Consider the following 12,016-nt stretch of genomic DNA (forward strand, 5'->3'; position numbering starts at 1 on the left):
TTTTCTTGATTCAGTCTTGGTAGTTTGTATGTTTCTAGGAATTTACCAGCTTCTTCTAGGCTATCAATTTGTAGGCATGTAATTGTTCACAGTAGCCTCTTATGATATCAGTTGTAATGTCTTCTTTTTCATTATACTTTTATTTATGTGAGTCCTCTCTCTTTTTTTTTTTCTTGGTAAGTCTAGATAAAGTTCCATTAATTTTGTTCCTCTTTTCAAAACCAACTCTTAGTTTTGTTGATCTCTTCAGCTGTCTTTCTACTCTCTGTTTCATTTCTTTCTGCCATATTTTTTTCCTTCTGTCAACTTTGGGCTTAGCGGGCTCTTCTATTTCCTTGAGGTATAAAGTTAGGTTGTTTATTTGAGCTCTTTCTTCTTTTTTACAGTTTTGTTTTATTTTTAATTAACAAATAATCATTGTATGTATGTATGGGGCACAATGTGGTTTCAATTCATGTTTACACTGTAGTGTGATCCAATCAGGCTAATGATTTTGAGGTAGGTATTTGTCACTAGCAACTTCCCTCTTAAACTGCTTTTGCTGTGTCCCATAAATTTTGGTGTGTTGTGTTTCCATTTTTGTCTGTCTCAAGATACTTTCTGATTTCCATTTTATTTCTTTTATGACACATTGGTTGTTCAAGAGCATGTTGCGGCCGGGTGAGATGGCTCACACCTGTAATCCCAGCACTTCGGGAGGCCGGGGTGGGCGGATCACGAGGTCAGGACTTCAAGACCATCCTGGCCAACACGGTGAAACCCTGTCTCCACTAAAAATACAAAAATTAGTCAGGTGTGGTGGTGCTTGCCTGTAGTCCCAGCTACTCGAGAGGCTGAGGCAGGAGAATTGCTTGAACCTGGGAGGCAGAGGCTGCAGTGAGCCGAGATTGCGCCACTGCACTCCAGCCTGGGTGACAGAGCAAGACTCCATCTCAAAAAAAAAAAAAAAAAATGTTTAATTTTTACATATTTATCAATTTCCCTATTTTCCTTCTGTTACGAATTTCTAGTTTTATACCATTGTGTTTGGAAAATATACTTATTATTTACATCTTCTAAAATTTGTTAAGTTCAAGCATGTTGGCTCATGCTTATAATCTTAGTGCTTTAGGAGGTTGAGGCAGGAGGATCACTTGAGACCAGAAGTTCAAGACCAGCTTGGGCAACATAGCAAGACTTCCATCTCTGCAAAAAAAAAAAAAAAAAATTAGCTGGACGTGGTGGTGCATACTTGTAGTCCTAGTTACCCAGGAGGCTGGGGCAGGGGGATTGCTTAAGTCCAGGAGTTCAAGGCTGCAGGGAGCTTTGATGGGACCACTGCACTCCAGCCTGGGTGACAGAGGGAGACTGTCTCTAAGACAACATTTTTTTTAAAACAAATAAAATTTGTTAAGACTTGTTTGTGACCTAATATGTGATATATCCTGAAGAATTTTTTGGGTATGCTAGAGAAGAATGTCTATTTTTCGCTTTTGGGTGGAAAGTTCGGTCTATCTCTGTTAGGTCCACTTGGCGTAAGTGCTGTTCAAGTCTGCTGTTTCCTGTCTGGATGTTCTATCCATTATCTTAAATGGGACATTGAAGTCCCCTATTACATTGCATTGCTGTCAGTTTCTCCCTTTAGCTCTGTGAATACTGCTATGTATAGTTAGGTGCTCTGGTTTTGGGTGTGTACTTATTTATAACTGTGATAGGTCCCTGTTGAATTGACCCTTTTATCAGTGGAAGGGGGAGGGTAATGGCCTTCTTTGTCTCTAGAGACAGTTTTTGACTTAAAGTCTATTTTGTCTGATACAACTTTAGCTATCCCTGCTGTCTTTGTTACGATTTCCATGCAAATGGTAACCAAAAGAAGGTTTGTCTTTCTATCTGCTCAGTATCCCACCTATCTGGAATTTACCTGATGGCTAGCTGTAAACCTGTGTGACCATGGAGGGGCGATGCATGAAGATCAGAGATCCCCTAGATAATTTCCTTGGGGGCTACCCCCAAAATCTTTCCTTTCTTCTCCCAAGAAGCGATGCTGGCCTGCTGTTTTGCAGGCTCTGTTCTTGCACTTTCTGTTCCTCCTTCGCTCAGCAGGTATTGCTTGCCCTGCAGAGCACTGAAGAAACCAAGAGAGGCTCACCACGCTCACAGGAGCTCGCAGCCAGACTCCTGGCGAAGAAATCTGGGGGCACAGAGCGTGTGCTCGACTGGAGAGGAGTGTGGTGGTAGAACGGTGGCTGGCTCTGTGAGGCGGTGCCTGGGAAGCTAGGTGGTGCGTTCTGTGCCTGGGAAGTGGTTTGGGTGTAGGAAGAGGTGTGCTGTATTTCCCAGAGCATGGGCAGGAAGAGAACCTTTATACAGTCCTTTAAGTCAGTGGCCCCTAGCCTTTTTGGCACCAGGGACCAGTTTCCTGGAAGACAATTTTTCCATGGACCGTGGGGTAGGACATCATTTTGGGATGAAACTGTTCCACCTCAGATCATCGGGCTTTAGTTAGATTCTCATAAGGAGTGTGCAGCATAGATCCCTCCCGTGTGCAGTTCACAGTAAGGTTCATGCTCCTATGAGAATCTGATGCTGCCGCTGACCTGACAGGAGGCAGAGCCCAGGTGGTCATGCTGACTTGCCCAGCTCACCTCCCACTGTGCGGCCCTGGTACTAGTCCGTGGCGGGGTTAGGGGACTTGGGGACCCTGTTTTAAGGCATCTTTTAAGACTTTTTATTATTTTTACTCTTTAGGCCCATTTATCAGAATTTTTTTTTATTTCTAATAGCTGAAAATTCTGTTTCTTAAGCATAATTTAGGAATGTCCATCATTATATCTGAAGTAATGAACTCATCTTCTTCTAGAGCCATGTAGTTGAAAAAGTTTTATTCCACGTCCTAGAGGCTGATCATCAGCGTGCTTTTCCATTTTTTAAATGGCAAGTGACGGTTTCTCCTCCCACATGGTGTGTGGGGCCCCTGAGCTGATGGAAGAGGGTGGGTTTCTGAGCAGGGACAGCTGCATCCACATGTCCTAAGCACTGTGGGCCACAGAGATGCTCATGTGTGGATCACTTGCAAGCCGGTGTGTGTGACGAGGGAGGGGAGAAAGGTGTTGATGGTGGCAGCGGGCGGAGTGAACTTAGCGCGGGTGCTGGGGTGCCCGTGAGACCACGATGAGCCTGGCTGTCCTGAGAGGGCCGTGGCTGTCTGCCTTGTCGTTTACTCATTTGTGTGTTAGTCTGCTAGGACTCGATTTCATGATGTCCACGGACCTCCTCCAGAGCTGAGGGCTCCTTGAGGTATGGAGTGCAGTTTTCTGATTTTACAGATGAGCAAACAAGGCCCCGCGAGGAGAGAGGAGGTGCTCTGGAGTAAGAAAGTGCTGGTCTGCATCCTGGGTGTGCGTGTCCTTTGTTTTCTGACACAGGGACAATCACTCGGTGTTGCTGAGACTGTTTCCTCCTCTGCACCGTGGGTTATCATAGTTCTGTGTCATGCAGTCGCCGTGAAAGGTGCAGATGGTGTGTGCAGAGCACTTAATCCAGGGCCAGGTGCACAGCAGTAGGTGCTCAATAACAATTAGTTATTTTTGCTGCTATCCAATCCTGCTGACCAGTGGCCGGCAGTCATGGCTCTTCACTCTTCTTCGGTTTTTGTTTGAGATGGTGTCTTGCTCTGTTGCCGAGGCTGGAATGCAGTGGTGCGATCTTTCCTCTCTGCAGCCTCTGCCTCCCGGGCTCAAGCAATTCTCCCACCTCAGCCTCCCGAGTCACTGGGACTATAGGTGTGTGCCACCACGCCTGGCTATTTTTTTTTTTTTTTTTAACTTTTAGTAGAGATGCGGTCTTGTGATGTTGGCCAGGCTGGTCTTGAACACCTGACCTCAAGTGATCCGCCTGTCTTGGCCTCCCAAAGTGCTGGGATTACAGGTGTAAGCTACCGTTCCAGGCTGGCATTTTATTCTTTACTGGAAGTCTCTTTTCCGTGCAAAGTTAGCCCAAAGGTTAAGCCAGAAGAAAGGAATGTGTCACGGAGTGAGATCACAGGGCTGGCTTGGAGCAGTCTTCATCCCTATCTGCTCTGTCCCCGCAGTGACTTCCTCCTGTCATCCAGGGGCTGTATTTGCATGCTGTCACATCCTGTTCTACTCATGAAGACTTAATTAAGTGCCAAAAAAGAGACATACCGAAGTGGGAAGTGTCTTCGCCTTGCGCTGTGTAGGGCAGAGGGCAGCCTGGCTCTGGCGCCTGCTCACCATGTCCAGCTGGTGAACATCCACTCTTGGTGCCATGGCTGTCAAGTCGGGGATGAATGCCTGCCCTGCCTGCTTCCTGGGGCCACCCTCGGCATCGGATAAGGAAATATCCTTAAATTGGGCCCTAAACTGGCCGGGCGCAGTGGCTCATGCCTGTAATCCCAGCACTGTGGGAGGCCGAGGTGGGTGGGTCACCTGAGGTCAGGAGTTGGAGACCAGCCTGGCCAACATGGTGAAGCCCTGTCTCTACTAAACATATAAAAACTAGCTGGGTGTGGCAGCGTGCACCTGTAATCCCAGCTGCTTGGGAGGCTGAGGCAGGAGAATTGCTTGAACCCAGGAGACAGAGGTTGCAGTGAGCTGACACAGTGCCACTGCACTCCAGCCTCGGCGACAGAGTGAGACTCCGTCTTGAAAAAAAGGTCCTAAACTGAGACTGAAAAGCAGAGAACGAACAGAAGGAATTATTAGAGTTTGTTAGCAACTTACTGGATTTTAGGTATTTACATTTAAAACAAAACAACTCTTAAAAACTGAAACTGTGAAAAGCCAACACCTAGTATCACATTTCTTGAAAAAAGAACTTTGAATGTAGTAGTACACATTATAAATGAAATAATTTTAGTCAGAATTTGAGTTTCAGGTAATAACTGGTAAAGGGAGTCAGGTTCTGTGAGATGGAAGGCGTGAAAAAATGTAGTGAAAGTCCTTTTAGGGGATTAAGAAATGAATAATGCATGCTAGCATTTAATTTTCTGCTTGTTCTTGTTGCATTCTTTTTGTATTTTTTTTTAAAGAAATTTATTGAGGTATAATTTAAATACCACAGTTTCACCCTTTGGAAATGTACGATTAAATTATTTTTACCAGATTTAGAGTTCTGCAACCATTACAAGTTCTAGAACATTTCATCACCCCATAAGGATCCCTGGGACCTGTTTCTAGTCAACCTTTGTTGCTTTTCCCAGTCTTGGGTAGCCCTGATCTTTCTGTTTCTCTAAATTTACTTTTTCTGGAATGTTCATATAGATGGACCGACCCCGTCTTTTGCGTCTGGCTTCTTTCCCCAGCATCACTTCTGAGCATTCATCCATGTACGAGCTGTGCCACATTTTCTCTATCCCTTCACCACAGATGGACATTTGGAATGTTTCCAGTTTTCGCCTCCTTTGTATAATGTTGTTATGAGCATCAGTGCTTTGTGTGGACATGTGTTTTCATTTCTGTTGGGTGGATTCCTAGTAGAATTGCTGGGTCATATGGTAAATTTATGTTTAACTTCATAAGAAACTGCCAAACTGCTTTCCACAGTGGCTAGCCCATTTTACATTCCCACTAGCAATGTATAAGGGCTCCAATTCTCCACATCTTGGCCTTTTCCCATATTTTGTCTTAGAAATTCCACTTCGATTTGAATTATAATCAAATAGAAAAGATGCTTTTGTGATAACACAGAAGTCTCAATTTGATGAAGTGTTGGACTGTGTACCTTTGGTTTAATAGCAGCCTAGTAATTGGGAGGAATTGATTTATGTTGCTGAACGAATGGGCCAGTTGCCAAGGGAGCATATGGCAAATAATTAATGACAGTTTGCTATGGCCTTTCTTAGAGAACATACTCTATCCGGCCTTCCCCTGCTTTATCAGGGTCATCTAATGATTTAGCAAATGCAGGCAGCTTCCCTAAGAAGGCAGGTTGGTGGTAGCTGTATGTGTCTGTGGGTGTCCAGGCCTGAAGCATCAAGACCCGTGACTTATCATTTGAATAGATGTGTACACAGTGGCAGATACAGGCCCTCACGTCCACACAGGCCTTCATGTGTGCTACTCCTTCGCGGACTGGAACGCAGTAATTTCCTGTGCTTCTTTCCAGGTCGTGCACAGAACTCTGGCGGCCATGCTGGGTTCCCTGGCGGCACTGGCAGCGCTGGCTGTGATTGGCGACGTAAGTTGTCACAGTCCCAATCCCTGGCTCACCACTCAGTGGAACGTCAGCTCAAAGACGTTCCAGGATTCAGGCTTTCGCTGTTTTTTTCACTATCTTATATGCCACGTCCATGTTTTTGCCCAGGAACCAGGCTAGAGGTATGAACTAACAAGCTACAGCATTGAAGAGTATTTTTCATAGGTTTTGTCACACACTCACATCCCAGTGGTGTGACTCCTCACCGTGCCTGAGGAAAGGCTCCTCATGGGCATGTTTGCCTAGGGCTGAGGAGCTGGGCTGTGGTGGGGCTGGATCTGGGTGTTGGAACTAGAGGGGACCATCCTAGCTGGTGCAGAAAGGTGGGAGTCAGTTGGGTCAGGGTCTGTCCTGCAGAGATCAGGAGGCCCCTGGAGAGGTGTGTTTGGGGATGAGAGTGTCCTGTTTGGATCTGAGCAGGGCCTCTCTGGCAGGGACATGGGGAACAAATGTAGGGAAACAACAGAGACCAGTGGCCACTGGGGATTGAGGCCCAGAGTTGTCTGAGAGGCAGTGCTGGAACCCAGCTGAGAGTGGGACAGGTGGCCATGCCAGTTCCCGTCATCTGGCCTCAGGCACGGCGCTGCGGAGAGCACATACAGACGCCACTGGGAATGCAACCAGGGCCAGTCCTGCATGTGGGAGCTGCCAGAGGCAGGGGCTAGAAAAAATTTATCACTAAATGCATAGGTTTGACATTATAGATGTCCTGGGTCAAGACTGTTTTTCAGCAACGATATAATCCAACTTCAAAGGCAAGTGGATGGTGAGATTTCCAACCCTGGTCCACCCACTGAGTGGGTCTGCAGCAGGGGGCAGCGCGTCGTTAGGCTCATCACTGGGATGGTGGCGCACGGATTAATTGGCAAATTTGTGCTTTGATTGCAGAGACCCAGCCTGACCCATGTGGTGGAGTGGATTGATTTTGAGACGCTGGCCCTGCTGTTTGGCATGGTAATCACAGCCCTCCCCGTGGGACTGGGCTCCACGCCTGCGGGAACCGGGCCTTCTCTGGCCTCCACTGCTGAGGATCCTTCATTCTGTTAAAGACACAGTGCCTAGGGCTTGACTGAGAAGTGTCAGTGCCGCTTATCGGGAGAACCCGCTCCCGATGTTTAACGTGGGTTCTTTTCTATTTCCTGAGTGTCTCGGCTGGGTTGAGAATAAAGGGAGAGAGCACGAGAGAGAGAAATTTAAAGCTGGGTGTCCGGGGGAGACATCACATGTCGGCAGGATCCGTGATGATCCCCGAGCCGTAAAACCAACAAGTTTTTATTAGTGATTTTCAAAAGGGGAGGGAGTGCACGAATAGGGCGTGGGTCACAGAGATCACTTGCTTCACAAGGTAATACAATATCACAAAGCAAATGGAGGCAGGGGAGATCACAGGACCACCGGATGAGGAGAGATTAAAATTGCTAATGAAGTTTCGGCATGCATTGTCATTGATAACATCTTATCAGGAAACAGGGTTTGAGAGCAGTAACCTGTCTGACCACAATTTACTAGGTGGGAATTTTCCCATCCTCGTAAGCCTGGGAGCACTGTAGGAGGCCGGGGCTTATTTCATCCCCTCGGCTTCGACCATAAAAGAGGGGACGCCTTAAAAAGGGGCCGTCTATAGGCCTACCTTCAGGGCGTATTCTCTTTCTCAGGGATGTTCCTGAGAACAAGAATTCAGCGATATTTCTCTTATTAGCTTATGAAAGGGGGAATATAGCTCTGTTCCGTCTAGCTCACCGGCGGCCAGTTCAAAGTTACCTCTCTTGTTCCCTGAACATCGCTGTTATCCTGTTCTTTTTTAAAGATGCCCAGATTTCATGTTGTTCAAACACACATGCTCTACAAACAATTTGTGCAGTTGATGCAATCACAGGGTCCTGAGGCGACATTTATCCTCCTCAGTTTACAAAGAAGATGACGGGATTAAAAGATTAAAGTAAAGCCAGGCATAGGAAAACACAAGGATATTCACTGGGGAAGTGATAAGTGTCCATAAAATCTTCACAATTTATGTTCAGAGCTGATTACAGTAAAGACAGGTGTAAGAAATTATAAAAGTATTAATTTGGGGAACTAATAAATGTCCATGAAATCTTCACAATTTATGTTCTTCTGCCACGGCTTCAGCCAGTCCCTCTGTTCGGGGTCCCTGACTTCCCGCAACAGCGGGTCTCCCGAATCTCTCCAGAGGAGGAACGGAATGGGGCTATGGTTCGTTAGCGGGAGAATTCCAGCCCAAGGCATGTCTGAGGATGAAATCATATTGCCATTTAGAAAAGCTAGCAATTCTTTTGAGTTACTGCCCTTAAAAAAAATGGACTATCCCAAATAAATAAACCATGTAGGCGTTTCAGTGGGAGAGAGAGTACCTTTCATTATGTGAGTAAAGGAAGGTGTCACTCCTATGCAGTAGTTTGGGTATTTGCTAATTGATCATGTTACCCAGTGGCCACTCTGTGCTGTGAGGAATGCCACCCGCGCCACCTGCAGGAACTCGAAATGCCCAAGCAGGCTAGTGTGGGACACAAGTCATGACCCAGCTTAACGAGAACCAGTGGAGCCTGGCCGGGGCCTGGCAGCAGGGGCAGTCCACGTGTTCCTGAGCAGACTCCAAACAGTCCAGTGGTCTGCAGGAGGGCTCTTCCTCTCTGGGCTAGAAGACTTGCTGTGTGTACAGCTGGGCACTATAGATCCTCATTTTCCTTGCTAACGTTTCATCCCTCCCAAGGCTGGCCAGCATAACAGAAGGCCCAGCTACGTTAGGCTTCCATGTGACTTGACCGGAAACCGTGCCGCCATCCTCTGTGGGCAGCGCTCAGGGAGGCAGGCGAGTGTTCTAGCCCTGGCTTCACAGAGTAACTCATATTTGTGTCGGGCCTGAGACATATACAGGGTTTGGGCATCTGGATAGAAGAGAGGAAATGTGCCAGATATCCCTGAGATATGCCTGTTTTAAAAAAGGAATGCTGTATTAGTTTGCTAGGACTATGTAGCAAAGTACCACAGACTGTGTGGCTTAAATAATATAAATGTATTTCCTCGCAGCTCTGGAGGCTGGAAGTCCGAGATCACGGTGTGGGCAGGGTTGGTTTCTCCTAAGCCTCTCTTCCTGGGCTTGTAGATGGCACCTTCTCCCTGCGTTTTCACTTTGTCTTCCCCGTGTGTCTGAGTCCTGAGACCCTCCTCCTATAAGGACACCAGCCACACTGCATCAGGGCTCACCCTGACGACCTCATTTTAACTTAATTACCTCCTTCAATGCTGTCACTCCAAATTGTCATGTTCCCAGGTACTGGGGGCAGGACGTGAACATATGAATTTTGAGGGACATAGGTCAGCCTATAAAAATGGCTTCGGTGTTTTTTTCTCATTGGAATTCAGTTCGCGAGCACTTGCAGGTTCTGCAATTCTGGAACTGCAGGGTGCAGGGTCATTACAACCAGGTCCCTGCCTTTTCTCCCCCATTTCCTGGCAGCCGACCACCCACAGGGCCATTTACCCCCATCCCTGAGTTCCAGTCTCCCATGGTGGTTCTGTCAGCAAATGTGTAAACGCCACACGGGTCTGCACACGCCTGTCTCCTCGTGCATGTCCATTGGTGTGCGAAGCCACATGTTCCACCGTCAGCTCTCAGTGGCCTTTTGGGTGAGGATGAACATTGATGGTCACTCTGGACACGATGGATATTTACACTGGGTCTAAATTGACTGGGGACATTTTTGTTTTCTATAATGTATTTAAGAGACAGTAGTGTCTACTGGGACTCTTGTTTACCAAGTATTGTAATTTGAATAATTATATTGCATTTTCACAACCTGATGAAGTATAGAACATTCAGAGGTAAGGTGAGAAAACTGATGGACAGAAAGGTTAATTCATATTTTTCTTCAAGTTCGGACTTTTTTTTTCTCTTTTTTTTTTTTTTTTTTTTTTTTGAGACAGAATCTTATTCTGTTGCCCAGGCTGGAGTGCAGTGGCGCGATCTCGGCTCACTACAAGCTTCGCCTCCTGGGTTCACACCATTCTCCTGCCTCAGTCTCCCAAGTAGGTGAGACTACAGGTGCTCACCACCATGCCCAGCTTTTTGTACTTTTTTTTAGTAGAGACAAGGTTTCACCACTGTGTTAGCCAGGATGGTCACGATCTCCTGACCTCGTGATCTGCCTGCCTCGGCCTCCCAAAGTGCTGGGATTGCGGGCATGAGTCACTGCGCCCGGCCTCAAGTTCGGACTGTTTTTAAGTGGCAGAATCAGGATCTGAACTTGCATCTTCTCATTCCAAGTTCAACACTTGGTGACTGCCATCTAAGAGGTGAAGCAGAGGAACTTCCAGAACATTCACTAGTTGCAGTGCAGAAGGCCACGTGCCGGCCCCCGCCCCGCTTCTACCTTTGTGGCTGAGAGCAAGCCCCCTTGCACTCCGATCCCATTTCCTGGTCTATAAAACAGAGGGTGAAAATAACACCTTTTTTTTTTTTTTTGAGGCTCAGATGGGATGGTAATGTGCCTTGAGGACCAATCCCCAGATACACATGTAGGCACAAAACCGCTAGCAAGAGGCTCCATTCAAGGAGTGAGTGTACTGTTCCATGAAGCGATGGTGTTTCTGAGTGTACCAGGAAGTGAGTGTACCAGGAAGTGGGTGTACTATTCCAGGAAGCGATGGTGTTTCTGAGTGTACCAGGGAGTGAGTGTACCAGGGAGTGAGTGTACCAGGAAGTGAGTGTACTATTCCAGGAAGTGACGGTGTTTCTGAGTGTACCAGGAAGTGAGTGTACCAGGAAGTGAGTGTACTATTCCAGGAAGCGACAGTGTTTGCATCTCAGAGTGGGGAGTCTGGTGATGTGGTGGCTTTCAGAGGCCACAGCTCAAATGTGTAACGGATCATGCTGATGTCGTTTTAATATGATGTCCTGCTAAAAGGTTATCCTTGTTTTCTTCTTCTCTTTTCCCCATAGATGATCTTAGTAGCCATATTTTCAGAAACGGGATTTTTCGATTACTGTGCTGTAAAGGTAGGTATGATGTTGCATTTAATAATTCCATACTGATTAATTTATATCTGTATTTTTCTGACGTTATATATTTAGGAAACAAACATTTAAACATTCCATCCTTCTTTTAAAGGTTACTTCTGCAGGGCAGGGTACGCTGGCTGTGTTAAGTTGTATGGCTCTGTGCGGCACTTTCAGCTGCTCAGTAAATAAATGAAGAAGGAGGTCAAGTAAAAGGGTACTCAGGTTGAATGTTTGTGTATTGTTTAAATTGTCTGGTGAGAGCTACACATCAAAAATTGTTTTGCATATTAGAGTATCCCAATATTTCAAGCCATTAGCTTCTGATTACTTTGCTTTTTGGTGAAATAATTTCCATGATTACTTCCTAAATATTGAATATATACACATTTATGTTTTTAACTGGAACCTTGGGGAGCTTCACCAGTCAGCTGTAGCCTCCAGGGTTTGTACCTGACCTGTCATTCAGTGTTGGCAAGAGGAGAGCTCATCATGTACCATGCCCTGCTAATGCAGTCTAGTGCTGTGCTTGAATATGTATATTTTTTGAAACTGAAAAGGTCTTTTTAAAAATTACTCAACAGGCCGGGCACAGTGGCTCACGCCTGTGATCCTAGCACTTTGGGAGGCCGAGGTGGGCGGATCACGAGAGATTGAGACCATCTTGGTGAACATGGTGAAACCTCGTCTCTAGTAAAAATAAAAACATTAGCTGGACATGGTGGCATGCACCTGTGGTCCCAGCTACTCGGGAAGCTGAGGCGAGAGAATTGCTTGAACCCCAGGTGTGGAGGCTGCAGTGAG

General features: G+C 46.5%; 1 protein-coding gene across 1 annotated transcript in view; it reads left to right on the forward strand.

The window, feature by feature from the left end:
* Positions 1-12,016, forward strand: part of OCA2 (OCA2 melanosomal transmembrane protein) — a 349,097-nt gene that overhangs the window by 103,367 nt on the left and 233,714 nt on the right. Inside the window, 3 exon segments of the mRNA XM_010355208.2 lie at positions 6,106-6,177; positions 7,084-7,149; positions 11,156-11,212. Of these exon segments, the coding sequence (XP_010353510.2) occupies positions 6,106-6,177; positions 7,084-7,149; positions 11,156-11,212 (195 nt within the window).

This window comes from Rhinopithecus roxellana, chromosome 5 (assembly GCF_007565055.1).
Source record: "Rhinopithecus roxellana isolate Shanxi Qingling chromosome 5, ASM756505v1, whole genome shotgun sequence".
Lineage (NCBI taxonomy): Eukaryota > Metazoa > Chordata > Mammalia > Primates > Cercopithecidae > Rhinopithecus > Rhinopithecus roxellana.